At 39.0% G+C, this 19,520-nt stretch overlaps 1 protein-coding gene across 1 annotated transcript; it reads left to right on the top strand.

Moving 5' to 3' along the window:
* Nucleotides 1–745: 745 nt before the first annotated feature.
* On the top strand, nucleotides 746–19,395 carry RAB4A (RAB4A, member RAS oncogene family). The gene is made up of 8 exons (XM_027657421.1): nucleotides 746–896; nucleotides 9,067–9,147; nucleotides 10,310–10,424; nucleotides 11,370–11,432; nucleotides 12,616–12,770; nucleotides 13,685–13,780; nucleotides 15,721–15,881; nucleotides 17,182–19,395. The coding sequence occupies exons 1-7, from the start codon at nucleotides 866–868 to the stop codon at nucleotides 15,834–15,836; spliced, it is 657 nt and encodes a 218-aa protein (XP_027513222.1). The 5' UTR covers nucleotides 746–865; the 3' UTR covers nucleotides 15,837–15,881; nucleotides 17,182–19,395.
* The last annotated feature ends 125 nt before the right edge of the window (nucleotides 19,396–19,520 follow it).

Genomic DNA, 19,520 nt, shown 5'->3' with positions numbered 1-19,520 from the left:
TGATTAAGCAATTGCATTCTGAATGTTGTATGCTTGGCTAATCTTTCGTTTCGATGAAAAGAGAAGATTATCTCGAGGTGAGTGGGCTGTCTAGGCCAGAGCCACCAGGAGTGAAGTCAGTAGGACTGAGAGCAGTAACTGGGGGAAAGGTGATTCCGACAGTGGGAAATCGCGATCACCGACTCATTGACCGCCTATTCAAAACCGACTCCAGACTCAAAAGAAGGGAGGAACTGAGCCTGCGGACTATTTACCATGAGAAGCGAGAGGAGTAACAAGCAAATAGGTGGTTGAGTACTAATTAGAAGTTACGTAATTTGTAACCAATGAATGCTGATACATTTGTTTGTTCAAATGTATAAATAGTGCGCAGTTTCAATGACCGCGGACATAGCTTTTCGTGCGTTGCCTCCCAGCTCCCTGCTCTGCGCAAACCAGGATAAAACACAGAAAAACACCGAAACGGCTTCACAGAAACAAGTCACACACGCCTCGGTGTGTGAATTGGCGCTGCGCACTGCGTGACGAGCCCGCGTCCCGGACAACACCACTGCACTCGGAGAGTTTATTCCACATCCCGACTTCCCCGGGGGAGGGGTATCCCAGGGTGGGGAAGCCCCGCACGTGCTCCTTGTTTTGGGGGCGGCCGCCCGGGGAGTGGGCGGTGCCGGCGGGCGCGAGCAGCCGCGCCTGCGCGGGGAGGCGGGGCTCGCGTGGGGCCCGGGCGCGCGTGCGCGTCGGCGGTGTGGGCGGGGCTGAGCCGGGCCCGCGGAGCGGGGCCTGTTCGCTCCCTCCGCCGGTGAGCGCCGAGCCCGGGCGGGCAGGGAAGAAGGAGCGGCGGCGGCGGGGGGTTTGCCCTCACGGGATGTCGCAGACTGCCATGTCCGAGACTTACGGTAGGAACCGGGAGCGGGGCGAGGGGATCCCCCTCTCCCTCTTCCCCTCCGGGAGAGCGGGCCCGGGGCCGGGCGGTGTCCTCTGAGGAGCGGGGGGGAGCCAGTGTGGCGTGAGGGTTGCCCGGGCCCGGGCGGGTCCCCCTGGCCCGCCGCTCCCCTGACCCTGCTGCGCCTGCCCCACCCGTGGCTGCCCGGCTGGGAGCGTTCCCAGTTATCCTTCACCGTGAGGAAGTGCCAGCTTAGACTGCTCGCTGTGGGTCAGGGATTCCGAGGGAAACTCTCAGTGCATGTCCTCTGAGAGGAGCTGCCCGTTTCTGTCGTTGGAGGCTGTGTGCGCTTCAGAGGGTCAAGTTAAGGTTTCGGCCCTGTTGTCTTAGACATGCAGGCATCGAAAGGAGTTCACTGTGAGAGTGAGTTGAAATGGATGTCTGACTGCTGCTGGTAGGAAAACATCCGATGGAGTAAGTCGGAGCGCAGGCACTGACAAGGTGTGTCAGCACCTCGCTGGGAAGCATCGAAGAGAAGTGAAAAGTAGAAGAGCTAAGCAGAGCTGGTGTTGCTCGAGTGTTTGACTCTCCTGCAGGAATTGGAACAAACTTTTGCAAAACAAACTTTCTGCATGGCTAGATTGCACTCAAGGTTCAAAATAAAAAAATGTACGGTTGCTTTTATCAGAGACATTTTTACTCTTCCTTTCCTATTTGACCAAAGAAGTGAAGTGCCATTTTGAAGGTGGAGGAGGTGAGAAGCAACTGAATAGTATTCACTTCTCTTCTTTATAATCTTACTTGAAACAACCCTTCTTGAATAGATTTTGCTTTTCTCACAATTCCATATCATACAGTTCCATAATATTCTGCAGTGTAAAGATGCTGCTGTACATGTAAACATATTCAAAGTCCATGAAGTAGGCTCATATTCATAGTCCATGAGAGTAAGATCAGAATTTAGTGCTGTGATAAACCCTTTCATGTGTCATTTTTTGGTTTTATGTGTTGCAACATCTTTTCTGAGGGTAGTTGGGCACTAGAAGAGGCTCCCCAGGGAAGTGGTCACAGCACCAAGCCTGTCTGAGTTCAGGTGTTTGGACAATGCTCACAGGCATGTGGTTGATTCTTGGGGTGTCACGCACAGGATCTGGAGTTGGACTCGATGGTCCTGATGGGTCCCTTCCAAATCAGCATATTCTATGATTCTTCAGTGGTGGTTCAAACTTTTGAGCTGGATTTGCATCCTCTTGCTTTTAGAGCAGAGTCTTGAAAATAAGCAGTAGTTTGGATAATTAAAGCAAAATTGGACACAACTCTGCTAACTGTGAGGGAGGCTGGCATGGCCATCAGGAGTTCTTACTAGTAGGCTGACTGACTTGATTGTTTCTCCTGTGTAAGTCAGTTTATTTCAATACTCTAGTCATCAGTGCTTGGTGGTTTTTCCTACTGGTCCATGCTTTGGTGCACAGCAAGTGCACAGAACTAAGGGGCAAAATGAGGCAAGAGTGTGTGGGGCAGCCCTTGAAGTGCAAACATTGAGATACTAAGACCCTGCTTCTTTTGTCCATACTTCTTAGATACATGCAGAACTTACCTGTAAAAACCAGAGGGGTGTGCTTTGCAGATCTAGATTTGAGTTTTAACAAGTTCCTTATGCTCTGAATTCTTGTGATCAAGAACTTGGATCACTTCAGCTGTGGTTAAAGTAGGATTGGTGGTCTCTGAGCAGATGGGTTGGTAGAAAACCAGAGATTACAGGATTTCAGTAGTGCTCCTTTTTTTATGCTGTAATACTAAGTAAGGTAAATAGATGATTAGTATCTTAAACAAGAACATTTCAACATTTTTTGCATTGTTCCAGTCATGCAGAATAGGGATTGTAAGCCTGCTGTAGCTGTTGATACTTTCCAGATTGTTTGGTGTCCTAGAAAACAAGCCATTGGAAATGAAAGGTTTGCAGTTGTGGATTGTTCCTGTTGAACAACCTTACATTACCCTTTTGAGTTTTCATTTTGTCCTATGCATACACAAGCTACAAAAAATTCTGAGCCAGAATGGTTGAGAGTGTCAAGTTTTAGAGAAGATAGACTAACACTAAGTTATAGCATAAAATTTAACAATGGTTATACCGCCTCTGACTGTAATAGTAGTCACTATATAATTTTGCATTGTCCTGTACACATATGTAGCAGCCCCACTGACAGATCAAAGTAAACAGTACAGTGTGATAAAACTGTGGATCTGCTGTGCTCGATGAACTTCCTGGGATTTAATGTGCTCGCTGTCCTAACAAAGGATGGTTTGTTTCTGACCAGCTGTAACGTGACCATCAAGGACGAGAGAAGTATTAGGGCAGTTTTGGCTGGTGGGGAGACCAGTGGTCACTGTATCCCCTCAGTGCTGGAATCCCTGTAGCTTCTGCCCTTATAGGTGCTTATTCATGAGCTGGATTTTTCTTCTTGTCACCTGAATTATGACCCATTCTGATTATGTAACCTCAAGCTTTTCATCCCATATGGATAGGCTCAGAAAACTGGTTGGGTTGGTGGGGGTTTTTTTTCCCCATGTCATTTTGCTGTCTGACCTTTATATGATTTTAATTTTGCAGTGAGGTTTCAACTTCTCTTCCCTTTGAAAGGGGGGACTATTTTTTTCAATATTTTTCTCAATCCATGAGGAATAAAGAGCCTTTCCTCTAGTCCATCCTTTCTGCCTATCATATTTCATTATCCACCTCAGTTAATTTACTTATCTTCTCCTTTTTTTCTCCCTCCCTGAGTTCCTTCCTCTATGTCAAATTCTGTCTGCTTTGAAGCTTTTCTGTCCACTCACTTTTCCCAGCTATTTCTGTCCCTTACTGAGATTCTTGTTTCTTCCCTGTTTTCAAACCAAGTTCTGTAGCTTCTCAGTCTTGACACTAAATTTTGTTCACAATTTATTTTTCTCTCCTATCAATGTATTTCATAAGTTCCATATCTTCTCTTCTTAGCTTTCTAATCTGTTTATCCCTTTCCTATGTGTTCAATTTATTTCCCTTACAAAGTGCCAGAACCCAAACAAACATGAATACAAGATAACTCCATGAATTTTGAGTTTAGAAAGAACATAGTTGCCGTATGACAACACATGCATGTTTTAGTGTGCTTCCCAGGGCAAAGTATACGTGTTTTTGTGTTGTGGTAAATACAGACTGACATAAAAATAGCTTACCCTTAATAGGTAAATGCAAAGCAACCTTTGGATTTTAAATTGTAGAAGGATAGAAGAAAGGTTGTACGACCTTTGAATCAGTGCGATATGTAAGATTCAAGTCAGATCTCTTCACTCCCTCCTTCCCTGTGTTTTCTCCACTAGTATCTACTACTCCCAGTCTGGTCCCATAAGTTTATCAACTTCTGTGATTGTCAGAGAATGTATAGTCTCTTCTGTCCATTTGAAAATAATTCTTTTTGGTCTGGACAATTTGATTCATGCTTTTCTCGCCATCCCATCCCCTGGCAGTTACCTGGCAGTCTCTGCATTTATTGCCCTGGCCTCCAGTTTGTTCCAAATCTGACTTTATTTCTTAGACAAGGTAGCTCTTTTGCTTGTGAGGAAGCAGATCTTCCCTCTTCCAAGCATTCCTTATGCAGATTGGAGTAGAGCCAGATTTATCTGTTCTACCTGTTTGTCTTGTTAACTTACTGCTAGAAAAAGGAGTAAGCAGTGGGAATAGCTCCTCTTTTCTCTCATTTTGAGGCAGCGTATGCCAGTAGGAATGTTTCAGAGCACTCTTTCCTTCTGCAAAATAGATGTCTAATAATGAGGAGACCTTTTTTTTTCCCCGTGGCATGAATGAGAGTTTCTGAAGGGTCAGCATTAGTGATTATAGATTGTACTCTTTAGCAAGGAGTTGGAGGGAGATCAAACTGAGATTGAGGATATAATTTGGTCTCTCACCCTTCCTCCACCCCGCCCTACTGTATTAGCAAGAAGAAACAGTTTAATAGACTAAGCTGCAGTAGCTCAAAACCTGTTCAGTTATTCCTTCTGCTGGAGCAGACTTCAGTCAAAGGAGGTGGTTGGATGTCTGGGGGTGGTTTCCACATGAACCATCTGTTTTTGCTGGTACTTGAGTCAAAGCCCACAAGTGTCTCTCTTCTCCTTTCCCCTCAGCTCACACCTCACCTCCCCAGAAGGAAAAAACAAATGCAAAAGACAGCAACCAACATGTAATTTATGTAGTTTAGCTGCTCCTGTTGCTGGTGCATCTTTAGGGTGAAGCCACAGTTTTACTCCTTTTCACCTGTGCTAGAATGTAAGGTTTTTTTCCTTTACCCATTACCCAGTTTGGGATCAGGTGACACATGTAGCTCACAGAGGGGAGTCAGCTGATTATATTGCTTTATTTCCTTTAACAGCCATACTATGCTGTGTTTCTTCTCTTTATGCTTTCTGTAGAGCATGTCTTGTAACCCTTTTTCCTTCTCGCACAGAGTTCAGTTTAGCCCTAAATCCTTTCTGTATAAAGATGATTTTATTTACAGGCAAAGTACTTTAACTTTTCTAGACATTTTCAGTAGCCAGCATGGCAGCAAGCATTTGTAACATCTGAATGATGTTGCTTTTCAGCTTTTTTATGAAGGAGGAACAACAGAATTAAAAAGAAAAGTTTCTCTTGGGTGACAGCCTTGGCAGCTGACCGGAATGCTGGAGCTCAGAGCCACTTCATTGCTCGCAGAAAAAAAAAAAAAAAAAGGCTGTGAAATAAAGTGACTTAACTCCTCTGGGAAGAGGACATCAAAAAGAAAATCTAGAGCAATTAAGAAGTTGCAAAGAATGAATATATTAAAGTTCTTACCAAGTTTGAGTACGCAGTGATGTTACAGTTGGTCTAAAAGAAGCTATCTGTCCAATCTCATTTGGTTTCTGTGTTTCTGAACTGTGCTAAATTTTTAGATACATCTGTACAGCTTAAAGAGAAGACATTTCATGTCCTAAATCAAGCACTAAAATAAGTTATAAAAATGTAATTGATGTGATACCCGTTGTCATACAGAATGACATTATAAGAAAGAAGTTCCAGAATAACAAAATGAAAAATGTTCTCACTGTTATCACCTGGTATTACCTTACTCGTTAATATGCTAGGCTGTCAACTTAAAGCTCGTTAAACCTAGGTATTTATGATTTTGGTATTGGCAAAGCCTTTTTCTTGCCCTTCCTTGCAGATGATTAACTGTGCAGAGTATTCCATATTTCCTGAACCATTTTTTCCAGTACTTGTGGACAAACTGTTAACATAAGTCTAAAAACCTCTTGCTAGTTTGAACAATTTACATAAATTTGAAGTTCAAACTGATAGAAGCACAGTTATATTTGAGAATACAACATCCAAATCTTTTACAAGTCTACATATGCTGCCTTCTTTGATGCAGACAGTTTTTATTTTTTTTTATTAAAAGATGTTGATATTTTCATTCTCTGGTGGAATAAAACACATTTGCCTTAGTTTCATACTGTGAAGAAGTGAATTGTAACTGCAGTTTCAAGTTTCACCTTAGAGAGTCTGTTTGCTGTTTTGCCAGAGGGAAATTTATTTTTTGTCTAAGTAAACAGGCATTGAACTGGCATCTAAGTGATTTATCTGTAGGAAAGATTCCCTTTTAAAGTTGTTTTGCGAAATAGACTCTTGATAGGAATCATGAGTCTATTATAAAGTGCTGCTAGAATATGTTACCAGTTTAAAGACAAGAATATAAAATCCCCAAATATCACTCTTGCTTTCAGAGAGCACCTCAACTTAAAACATCTCAGGGAAAAATTCACTGCTGTTCTGGAGCTCTTCCAGATTGGTCCCTAACAGCAACATCCTTGTCCCAGTATCTCACTGGCCCACAGCCTGTCTGTGCAGAACGGAGCAGGGTGTTAAATTTGCTGTTCACTGTGGGTTTATGGGTTGCACAAATATGGCTTTGTGAGCCACATTTAACCACCAGTGCTTACAACAGTGCAAATTAGTGGAGGAATAGAGTTCCAGGTTTATTCTTTTCCTGGTTTAGGTGGACAGTAGCTGTTACGCTACTGTCAATCACATGAATTTTCTGTGGAAAAAAAAATGATGGTAAACTTGAATTTTACAGTTGTTTTTAACAAGAAAATCTGGCAAACAGCATTCCCCAGATACATAGTACAACAGTTTTAACTGGATTTCAGGTTTATTTTTGGAAACATGGCAGATATCAGAAACACATTATTTTAATTGTGAGTATGTCTCGAAACATCTTGCATTTTGAGAAACTCTGAAATGGTAAAACTGGTGAGATTGCACACACCCACAGTAGTTTAAATGTACGAAATGGCGCAGAAGGCAGCTAAGGAGTGATATTTGATCCATAAAAATTAAATCTTGGGTTTCTTTGAGATTTTTTTTCTTAACCTGACACTTTGGGACTATTTATGATGTCTGCATTTCATACTAACAGTGAAGACTTGATCGAATGAAGCGTTCTCAGCTTCAGCATGTTTTGCAGTTGAGGTGACATGAGGGGCCCTTCTTTACAGGAGATAACACATAAAATTTTTGCAACCTGAAGGAAAATCCTGTTTGTAACAATTTTTTTTATCCAGAAAGCATGAGCAGCTGGGTGGGGGCGTGAAGAACGAGAGGAGTTTGGAACAGAATGTCTTGAGCATGTAAATGGTCACATTTTGTGAGCAAGAAACAGCAATCTCTTTCTGAGAAGGGTAGAATACAGAATAAATACCGAGTCTTTTACAACATTTGAAACAAGAAAAATCATGCAAAGGCAAAAAAAAAAATCAAAAGTCCTTAATAAAACACTACTTGATGTTAAATATGAAAAAAATCTGGGAGATAAGTGAAGAAAAATGGTGGCGGACATTCCCAGAACCTGTGGCACTCTATTTTGTTACTGACTTTTTAACAGTAGACATTTTCTTAGCATTTGAGAAACTTGCTTGTTCCTTTCACCATTGCTAGAGGGTGTTTATGGTACAACAAAACAAATAATTCCTGTGCGAAATGGAACGAGCACATGGATTTGTGTGCATCTTAGATTCAGTTTTTAAAACTAAATATTCAAATGATGTTCTGGTAGAGTATTGTATTAGTGCTTTGACTTGCCAGGCATAATCTAATTTTCTTTTTATTCTGCCATCCCCATGGCCAATATCCATGTAACCCATTTGACAGCTTTGAACACTATTAAAAAAATTAATGTTCTTATTTTTGTTGATCCTGCAAACTTAATCCTTTTCATTGCATGCTTACTGAACATCTTCTGGAGACCTGCTGTGTTTATAAGAGAAACTGTGCAATAAAGATAAAAAAAATCTGCTGCTGGTAGAAAAATAAATAGCAAATCTTGCATGAACTGTAAAGGTTGCCTTGGTGGTGATATATTGGGGGAAGCAATCGTAAGCTTTCTTATCACAGTTTGTCAGTTTTTGAGAGCAGTAAAGACAGGGGAGGTTTCTTCAGTCTTTGGTGAAACTAAAGCAAATTCGGGGAGGTAGCATTAAAGCATTATATGTACCTGTTAAAACAATACAAATTGTTCTATTGTTTTAACATAAACATAAATCTTGAATACATGTGTTACCAATGAGCACTGATGTAAATGGCTCATAAATAGGTAATGTGCCAGAAATACCTGTATATTAATTTACCATGTGGAAGAAATGTGAAAACAGGCATCCCAGAATAAAAATACATCTTCCCTTTAAATTTGGTAGAAAAATATTGTTGTTGTCCAAGGTTTACGTGAATTAAAACGGAGTACAAGGAGTAAACATTTATATAGGGAAGTTCAAATTAATGTGAATAAAATAATTTTAAAAAATAAAAATACAATAATGTAGAAATTTTTAAAAATTGCATCACTATATAGGGCATCTGTACTGGCTCTAGTTAGTAGCTTACATACCCTTCAAACAGGTTTATTTTTAACTCAATTCAGATTCAGCCATTTCCATCTCTTTTTGTCCATCTTGTATCTCCATAAACAAACAGCATTCTTTGAAACATCGCTATTGAACACACTAGGTTATTCTTGAGATTTATTGTTATTTTGCTAATTTTGTCATCTATTCCTTACTCTTTAAGGAGAATAGCTGGCTTGTGACAAAAATGTGAGTATGTACTACAATTTAATAATTTTTTTTCTTTCAATCTTCAGATTTCCTGTTCAAGTTCTTGGTCATAGGAAATGCTGGAACTGGAAAATCCTGTTTGCTGCACCAATTCATTGAAAAGAAATGTAAGTATGTGTGAAACACAGTAAGAGTTTTTAATTGCTTTGTACCACATGTTTTGTATCACTCGGCCTTGTATGTCAGTTCCTGTAATTCTCTTGTTTGTGTAGGTGAGGATTTTGGCTAAGAATTATGTTCAGAACCATGCTGTAAGTCTTAATTGCTCACTGTTTGCCTCTAGCCAGAAGCCTAATATGGATCATTATGCTCTATTACTCTCAAATAAATATAACAGGATGGTGATGAACATACTGTCTTCTTGTGAGAAGTTATATCTTGCAGCTATAAGCTTCCCTAGATAAATAGTAGAGACTTGGATCTTTTAGAAAAAATGATTAAAATAAAGTTGAATTACTTGAGTAGATTTAGAAAGCTTGTAGTATCTTTCTAAATAAATAGTCATGCTGTTGTCTTTGTTAAGGACTGTGTTCTGTGATAAATACTGGTAGGGATTCCATTGTGAATGCTATTTAGAGATGAACAGATAATAGAAAATTTGCCGTTGGGGAGTGCATTTGGCACCATGATTAAACAAAACCAATATGCTTTTAGAAACCTTTGTAAATCTAAGGTGACTTATCTTTCTCAACAAAATGGTAACTCACCTTATCTCTTGAGGAATACATTAGGATACTAATGTGTAAGCACTAAGGAACACGGCATCGTTCTATGATTGAACTTGAAACATGATGTTGCTTCTGGTAATGACAGTTGTGTGTTGCTGAGAATCTGTGGTACCAACAACAAGTTACTTCTGCTTTAAAGAAGTAGCAGCTCTTACACATTCATGGACAAGACTTCTTTTTTTGTCCTGTTTTCCCATGAATTTTAAATTTAATTGGCATCAAAGTATTAGAAAACACAGTTGGAAAAAAAATGTACAAAGGCTATCTTGCCATTTATGGAAGTGAACTGGAACTTATTTAAAGCAGGCCTTTCTAGTAGTAATTTTAAATTCAATAAGCTGTTCGAAAATTTTAAAAATGTTTATTTCTGTGTGCAGGCAATGTCCTTTTGAGTGGGACTAAATTTGATGGTTCAGGAGGTAGTTTGTCATTTGATCACTGAGGAGTTTTGATTATACCTAAATTTTTTTAATGTAAAAACTAATTATTCACTTTAAATGTTCTCCAAATAAGTCTGGGTTTATTTCTTGGTTTTTTGTAGTCAAAGATGACTCAAATCATACTATAGGAGTGGAATTTGGTTCAAAGATCATAAATGTTGGTGGTAAATACGTGAAACTGCAGATATGGGATACAGCAGGACAAGAGAGATTCAGGTACTCTTTCCAATCTTTTTCTTAAGTGTTTGTTATTAAATGGTTGCTGTGGATGTTGGCTATTATTTACCCCTGCTTTCAAATACTCATACTGTATGTGCCTAACTCTGTGTTTAGAAGATCTGTTGGTTGGAATAAGTAAATGCCAGGAAGTTGTAAGCTGTTCAAAATCTACATGAAAACAATTGTATAGTTTTGTTTTATTAGAGGAGAAAAAAAACCAGTCAGATTTATTTGGGTAAATAACCATATAGAAAGACTGAGGTATCTTAAGTTTCTTAAAGAAAAAGCAACCTATTTGTCACCACCAGTATACTTCTAATGCTATATTTTAATTGTATTCTACATCTGAGGCATAGGTCAAACTCAGTAAAAATCTAGGGTATTCCTGAGTACATTCACCATCAAATAGGGCATCAAATTTTTTTTGTATTTTTGGGGGATGGAGTGTGTGTGTGGAGTTTCTTTGGTTTGGGAGAGGGAGTGGTTAACAAAGGTGTGTATGATGGTAGAAGTCTGAGTGAGGGGCAGCAATCCGGGTAAATATCCCCTATTAGACAAGTTCTGTGGATGTACCTCCGACTAGGTAAAGCTGGGCAGTTGTATGTAGTCTTCATTAATGAGGTCTCTTCAGTTTGTTGACCAGATACCAGCTCCCAGTTCTGTATCTGGTCATATATTATGATGATACTTATACCTTCAGCAGCACACAGGTCATAATGGACTTTGAGAATCCCTGTGCAGCTATATTTAAGGAAAATCCTTCATCAAAATTCTAGTTGTAAATAGTCTGCTGCTGCACAGTTGCTAATGTTGCTGAAAAAACATGTTTTATTTTAAATATGTAAATGACAATTCTGTTTTGTAATATAGGTGATGTTATTTTAACCCAGAATTTAAACAATGAAAGCACCACAGAAATGTATATCTGTAATTCTGTTTCAGGTCTGTAACAAGGAGTTACTATAGAGGGGCTGCAGGTGCTTTGCTTGTCTATGATATAACCAGGTAAGAAAGCTAGCAGCTCTTTCAATTAATGCATAATGATTCCTCCCCAAGTACCTAATCCTCTAATGGACAATGGGCAAGCAGAAAAAAAAGTAGATTTAAAAAGTACTTCTGTTTCAGTGCATATTTAAGTTTTAGAACTTGCTTACATGAGATATTGTGAATGTCAGAAATGTAAAGAATCCTAAAGGGTTAGACAAATACGTGGGTATTGGCTCCCCAGTAGCTGGTCTAATCGTGGTGGACCACATGCAACTAGTGGCTCAGCAAGCCTTGCCACGGAAACCAAGAGGAGACTTCAGCCACCCTTAACCGAGGCAGTACACACTTATGTGTGGAAGCTTCTAATTAGTATGCTGATATAGTAGGTCATTCTCTGGAGAAAATAGCTCTGCCTACACGTTCCTTAACTATATCCCAAAATTCTGTTAATCTCTGCATTTTATGATATTAAAATATTGTAGGCAGCCAATCCAATACCTCTCCATTACATGTCTGCATTTTTCCTGCCGCTGCTGACTGATACTTGTCTGATTAGTTTTGTGTTGGTTAATGATGATTCACTACATCTGTTGCTTGTTTTCCTGTGAGTGGACTGTTCTCTCAGCAGTCTCTGTGTTCTGTGCTTAAGATCAGTTGTACTCATCTGTCAGTCTTACTACTTGAAGTCTTTATCTCTGACCGCTGCTACAATGCCTAATGGTGTGAGCAGGGTGACTGTCTGCAATATAGGTCTTGACATGGATGTGAAAGTTCAGGCGTGCAAATCTACACAAGCCTAGTAAATCCTTACAATTCCACCTGAAATTTAAGTATCACTAACATTCCAAGTTAAACAATAACTCATTCTGGTATCCCAAAATTTCACACACAAAAGGATGAAACTAGATTAAAGCTTAAAATTTTATCTTTTCTCAATAATAGGATGTTTTACAATTGTGTGTGTGTTTAGATATTGTGGTTGATTTTAATTTTGGTTTTTAAAAACTTAAGCTTTTAAATAATTTCATGAAGGAATTTGATACTCTTCCCAGTTCATCATGTTGAGATGTGTAGGTGCCTTGCCTGACTAGCAGCAGTTTGTTGTTTGCCGCAAAGACAGATTTGTCGTCTGAGTTTTGGTTCAGTGATCTGTTTGTGAGAAATGAGTGTGTTCTAATAAAGGATGTCATTTCCTACATAGCCGGGAAACCTACAATGCACTTACTAATTGGCTGACGGATGCAAGAATGTTAGCAAGTCAAAATATTGTGATAATACTGTGTGGAAACAAAAAGGATCTTGATGCAGATCGTGAAGTTACGTTTTTAGAAGCGTCCCGGTTCGCACAAGAAAATGGTAAGTAGTACAAAATCTTCATGTAGCATTCAAAGATGCATAATACTTAAAATAATTCAATTTTTTTGTGCAGTTAGGATGTACTTTGCCCACTGTACCTTGTCTACAGAAAAGAGTTCTGTCAGTGCAGGAGGCACAGAGACACAGTGCCTGCAGTGAAAACCACATGTACTATTTAAGTCTCATTACTGCTGATTCTTCCAGTCACAGCTGCTGCTTAAAGAGTGCCTTCTATATGGAGATATATTCCCTAGGGAATGTAACGCAACTTCAGGTATTGCCTTGCCTCCAAAGGGCTGAGGAGAAAATGAAGGACATGATTTCCTGTTTTTCAGCGTCTTATAGACTGTGTAGATAATAGACAAGGTTGGGTGGGGTGTGCTGCTGTTGGAAGCAATGAGTTTTCAATGAGTTTTACTCATAAGAAACTGAGTTTAATGCAGGGCATGGATCTAGAGGACTATTACCTGGTCTGTAGGACTCAGAATTTCCGATCTGGAGACGTGTTTCTGTGGCAGCTAAAGCCAGTCTCGGTCTGAGCTTCTGTGCTGCAGTCCTGCCATCAGCAAAATCTGGTTTTGCTTTTATAAATCAGTTAGAGTCTTTTCTACCAACTCTGGTTACTGACTTTGCTTTTGCATGTTAGTGCGAAACTGTAGGAAGTTCATTGGTTTCATGTGCTGCTTTGCATGCACAGACCAGGTTATTATTTGGATTCCAGCTTTCCAGGGTTGATACATAAATTTCAGAGGACATTTTTTTGTGGTTTTACCATCAAAAGCTAATTTTTCTGGACCATGCTACCTGACTGTAGATCTCTGTAAGAATATTGCTCCTAGCTTTCATACTTTGAACTACTATATCTGGTGTTCCAGACTTATTTTGAGATTGGTTTTTTTTGGTGTCAAATGCAGAGCTGATGTTCTTGGAAACAAGTGCTCTAACGGGGGAAAATGTTGAAGAGGCCTTTGTACAGTGTGCAAGAAAAATACTCAATAAAATTGAATCAGGTAAATTAAGCTTTATATTCTTTTAAATTTTTTTATTTCATTTGAAAACTAAAAAAGTACACATGAAAATACTACTGTTCGAAGTTCTCTAATAGAATTAACCCAAAACCTCCAAAATACCACTGTAGTAAAATAACTCATTTGTTTTGTAGCTGCTTCCCATAGGAATGGATGTGTGAGATCTGTGTATCTAAAAAGGGGTGGTGGTGTGAATTGTGGATGTTTCTACAGTGTTTACCTTAGCAGTCAGCTCTGAGTATAGGTTGTATGTTCTGTGTGTGTTGCTGCATCCTACAAATACCAAGCATGACAATGGGCAGTTTTTGTAGTGCAGAATAAAAACCTAATATCAGGGCAGACATAACTTTTAATTCTGCTTCTCGTATGTAGCATGAAATGCAGTCAAGAGAATTTGAACAGAAATACTAAAAATTTCAAGGATGTTTCCTAGCAACTGTGTTTTTCTGAAGTGACCTTCCTGCTTCTTAGTTGAAACCATTTTTATTTTACAGATCTAGAAATATACCAGGAGCTTCTCAGTGCAAGTGGGCAGGTTTCTATTGGAGACAGGCTTCTGTGTGTTAGGTGTCATTACAGCTAATTTGCATTCCAGTTTTCCTCTTTTCTAGCTGCTTGATATCTTTAAAGTTTTATGTATTGAAAAGTCTGTCTCAGATTCTAATTACGTTTTGAATGCCAAACACAAATTTTTCAATGAAAATGTTATTTTCATGGGAGTTTCCTGATTACTGAATCAAATCAATGCCAAACAACAGCTTTCATTTTTAACAAACAAATGAAAAGAACCCAAACAAACCCAAAACCCACATGAGAAACAGTGTTTACTAGTTTCTCATGATACTTTAGTTTCGTGACTGATTTAAAGAGGCATTACCACGACAGAATTAAGTCCTGTTTTCTTTGTGCCAGCACACATGAACTGAATCGTGGAAAAATGGAGATTGAAAAGAACCTTTGGAGGTCTCTGGTCCAACCTCCTGTTTAAAGTGCATTGAGGTTCAAAATGAGGGCAAGCTGCCCATGGCTTGTCAGGAACATTTTGAGATGCTCCAAGAACAGAGATTCCACAGCCCCTCTGGGCAACGTGTCCCAGCACTGACCAGTTGCTACTATTTACGTAGTCAGTCCCCAGCCCATAGCAATGCTTGTCTGTGTTCCATCGAAGGTGCAGAGCACTGCATGTGCAGTTGCTGAATTTAATGATGTCCTGTTCCTGTAGCTCAGCCAAGGTCTTTTCTGAATGACAGCTCTACCCTCAAGTGCTGTCCCTTCAATGCAGTGTCATCTGCTAACTTACAAAGGGTTCATCTGTGCACAATGAACCTGAATAAGTGATCTGAACTGTTCAGAGGGATTCTTGGTTGGCTGGTTGGTTGGCTTTTTTTTAAGATTAAATATTTCTTATCTTGGCCAGACCACCATACAGCCATAAGAACACTTCTGAAGACTCAGGGTATAGAGTAAGCAGAAATGGATACCAGAAGTAGGAAAGGCTGATCATTTTCTCTGCGGACAGTTCTTCTGGGAATCCTTCTGTCACACTGATCCATTTCTGTTTGGCTTAGTATCTACAGTACCATTTTCTTTGCAAATAAACCTCTGAAAGCAAGAGGGTTTTAGCTGTGTTCTCAGAAAACATTTTGGACCTTTCTTTTGTTAGAAGTTGTGCAAATACATTTCTTGTTGCAGCCTGACTCTGAGACAGTTTGCTTTGTCATTATGATTAAGGGCACATGGTTAAATTACAGGACAAAATGATTCAGGTTTGAAATTGCCTAAAAGCAAACAGAATTGAGATAGTCTCTTCATAATTAGGTCAGAACATAATTATGCATTTTTTAACCTAATGTTATTGGTTAATTTGGACTATATTATTTGCACATGATCTACATTCTTGTCACCATTTTGTTTCTTATCAGGAGAATTGGATCCAGAAAGAATGGGCTCAGGTATTCAGTACGGAGATGCTGCCTTGAGACAGCTGAGATCACCACGTAGAGCACAAGCACAAAGTGCTCAAGAATGTGGATGTTAGAGAAACAAAACAAAAAATCCCAAATACTTACTTTAGATACAAAAGGTAAGGTTAGAAAAATCTCAGGGTGATGGGTAAATTACTGTCTTTCTTAAATGTGCTGTATTGAGTGCTTGGCTTTTTCACAATTAACCTGTAAAGTTACATAGAATCTATTGAAATAATGCACAGTAAAATGGACTGGGTTTTTATGCTTTCAATTTTTCTTCTCTCATCTGTCCACTAAAGCAAGACTGGTGCTTTTACTGAGGTGTTTCTAGGTCTTAGCTTACTCTGAGTAATGCTGTGAAAAGCACTTAAAAATTCTCTACTCCTGAAATGCATTATAGGCCTAGTAGCTACCTAATGAACTTTAGAGAAAGTGAATCAGTTCTGTTGTATCATGGACAAACATTAGTAGAAATGAGAATTCACAAAATGTATGGTACACTATCTTGTCTTAAGCTATTATAAAGTCTTTTCTGAAAATATGAGGCTTAAACACTGGGACTTGAAAAATTAAAGATAACACTGGATTTCAAACTTCCACTGACTTTTATTCCCTTACCTAAAAGCAGCCTGAAGTTGTTCTGATTCCTGTCTGCTGTTAGCAGAAATGTAAACAAGAGAATAGTGGTGTTTGCTGCTTAAGCAGTGTTGTCATCTAAAGTAGCTGTTCTAGGGCTGTTTCAGCCTATGAAACAGGTTTACAGTCTTCCAGAGATATTCTTCAGAGAAAGCGAGGAAAAGCTTTTTCCCTTTAGCAGTTGTAGGGGAAGAGACATAAAAGTCACATAACCTACTCCTAAGAGCAACTTGGTAGTTAGTCTTTCCTATAAACAGTTGTCCTTAAGACAGCTCTCACTGTTGGATTTTACGTAACTCCTTGCAGTATGCAGTGGCATGCTGTCTTTTCTCCCTGTGTAGTTAATTATTCTGATATAATTAATCCTTATTTCTGTAATACAAGGACAGTGATATCAAATTAAATAAGTACTGTAGGCATAGTTTCTGCATCATTTTTACTGTATTCATTTATCAGCTTGAGCAGTGCACACCAGCAGAAGCTTTATAGAATGTTAAATAAGGCAGCATACAATTTTACATGCTCATATTTTGTTCTGTGTTCTAGGAATTTAGCTCCCAATTAAAGCCCAGAATTTTAAATAATGGATAAGAATCCTTGAACTGCTTTCCTTCCATAAGACACCATCCTTCAACTAAGAGACTGCTGGAAAAGGATTTTAATTTAGTTCAGCTTTTGTATGATTCTACAGAAATGATTATTTATTGATCTTATTTCAGGAGCTGAGTTTTCAGATTGATCATATATGGGCAATTGATGGAGTTCTTATGTATTTTACAGCTGTCCTTGCAACTGGTGTTTGAAGAAGCAGAAAAGCTTGAAGGCTATGCAGTTTTTTAAAGCATCTTTCCACTATCTACAAACAGAGCAGATCACTGCTGCCAGAAAGGTGTACCCTGTGGTGTGGGGCAGGAATGTGCACAACACACAAGTCTGCAAAGTGAACTTGATAGTTTGGACAATATTAAGACTTGTACCTGTATGTAAACATTTTCCATTACCTGTTTTTGTTCTTTCACCTCTAGTTTAAAGCATTGCAATGTACTGTAAATAATGTAACAGTAAATTTACAAAGCATGGTATACTTATGTATGCTGATAGAATGTTGCACTATGAGCAGTTTAATATTTTATTTTTTTATCATATAAACCAATTTAACCGAGGTAGGCTTTGTCACATTTGTTTGTTGCACAATAGTTTTTATTTACGACCCAAATTATAAAACCACTGGCAACTGTCAGTGAGAGATTGTTTTATTTTTTCCTACTTAGTTTGCCACATTCTAACAAGCTGTTGACAGGACCGATTCTCAATGTGTGGTTAGGACCCATACTTACATATGCTGATATTTCCAGTTAGAAAATGAAAGTTAAAGCACAAGAGCATTGCAAGAATGCTACACAGAGTTATACCATCTTTCCTGAAATTAGGGTTATGTTTGTTCCCATTGTTCTGACATTTTTGGTTCAGATGAATCTGAAAAGTATGCACCTTAGGTTTCTCTGCATTAAACAGAATTGTGTGCTTTGTACTTGAAAAGCCCGCGTTTAGTTTTAAAAAGACTGTTGGGTCCAAAAACTTTCAGATTTTCTCTCTTCTCTGATTGTTGTATTTAGGATTGGCTTTGTTACATAACTGATAGCAATTATTCCCAAGAAGTATTCTCTTCCTGGTAAGACTGTGAAGTGTTTTTTGAAACAGCTTAACTGTGCTTTAACAAGAACATCAGAGAACTCCAAAGAAACTCACCTGTCTTAATCCTCATTCAATTCAGTTTGGCTTTCAGAACTGCAAAAAATTACCAAAAGCAAGTCCTCTAGAGTCAAAGTGGGATGGAATTGTTTTCTCTACCAGTCCAAACAGCCCATTATTAAGTGTGATGTGTTGTGTTTCTGCCAGAATTGCAGAGGGTGTTGGTTCCAAAACCCCAGACCAGTTCTAGAATGCTGTGAAAAGAAGAGGTACTGGGGAATCTGTTCCACCCCTCATCACAACCCAGTCAGGTATCTTGGCACACTGACAAAAGCTGAACACTTACTTACCAGCTGGGACACAGCACAAGTAAAGCTAAAGGTTGCTCTCCTATCACTATTACGATGAAGTGGTGTTGGCTGTTGATCAAAACTTCTTTCCCTTATTACAGTAGCAATTGAAAGGAGTAGAGGACTGTTACTTAATTCTGTTGCTCTTAAATAAAAATTTCAGGGGTTTGGCAGGGATTTTCTTGTACTTCTTCCTGTCCCTTTCCCTTTACATAGAAGAATGGCCTCTTTTATATACTTGGTTCTTATGATCATTTTGGTCAAGTGTCTGCGGTTTAAAAAGCAGTAAGCAGTTTTATTCTTTCAGTAACTGTTTTAACCTGTCCCCTTCCTCCCTGGAAGGAAAGAGTAGTGTCATTATAATGAGTTTGGACATGTTTTTACCATTTTTTATTGTATACTCTTACTGTATACACATTAACCTTGTTAATGTGCATGCTTTGTAGTATCTCAACCTTTTATGCTGCATATCTTGCTGACATTCTGAAAACAAACTTTCTAAAATAGCAGCTCTGGAGAAATAACTGTTGGAAGCAATAGCTCTCACCAGTGCAAGCTCTATTGTTTACTATTGCTCCTCTGAGGGTCTTTTGTTTCTAAAAATAAACATCATGCCAGTATAAGCCCTGGAGTAGATTTTAAGCTTTAGCGTTATAGTTGACAGCAAACCAAACCTAGCTCACCTAAACAGTAAGTGATAAATAGGTTATTTATGTTCTAAGGGTAAAATTCTTACTTTACCAAAGCAAGATGGCTGGGAGTTTTACATGATATACCACCAGGTACCTATGTCTGAGGATTCTTTGGATGTGGAGCTTTGGCTGTTCAGACCTATAAGAGATTTAAATGTCTTATTAAAGCCTGTGTCTTGCCTTTTAATGAGTCTGTTGGCCTACACTATTTCATTTAATGCTTGTATCTAGCACCAAATAAAGAATCCTTCTTGATTTTCTAGGTGTCTTACAGCAAATCCTATTACTTGCACAAGTTTTGTCTGCTGACTGAAGTCCATAACATGATGATCTGGCACCTCACAGCTAAGCCATCCTATCCCTTCTTTGTATTCAACTAGGTACA

This window comes from Corapipo altera, unplaced genomic scaffold (genome assembly GCF_003945725.1).
Source record: "Corapipo altera isolate COAL_440 unplaced genomic scaffold, ASM394572v1 2c, whole genome shotgun sequence".
In the NCBI taxonomy this organism is placed as follows: domain Eukaryota; kingdom Metazoa; phylum Chordata; class Aves; order Passeriformes; family Pipridae; genus Corapipo; species Corapipo altera.
The sequence above is the reverse complement of the archived record's forward strand: the minus strand, read 5'-3'. Positions and strand labels throughout refer to the sequence as shown.

Coding starts and splice junctions, on each gene's coding strand:
- RAB4A (XM_027657421.1), top strand. CDS start 866: ATGTCGCAGACTGCCATGTCCGAGACTTACG. Junction 897..9,066: donor TGCCATGTCCGAGACTTACG/GTAGGAACCGGG, acceptor TTCAATCTTCAG/ATTTCCTGTTCAAGTTCTTG. Junction 13,781..15,720: donor ACTCAATAAAATTGAATCAG/GTAAATTAAGCT, acceptor GTTTCTTATCAG/GAGAATTGGATCCAGAAAGA.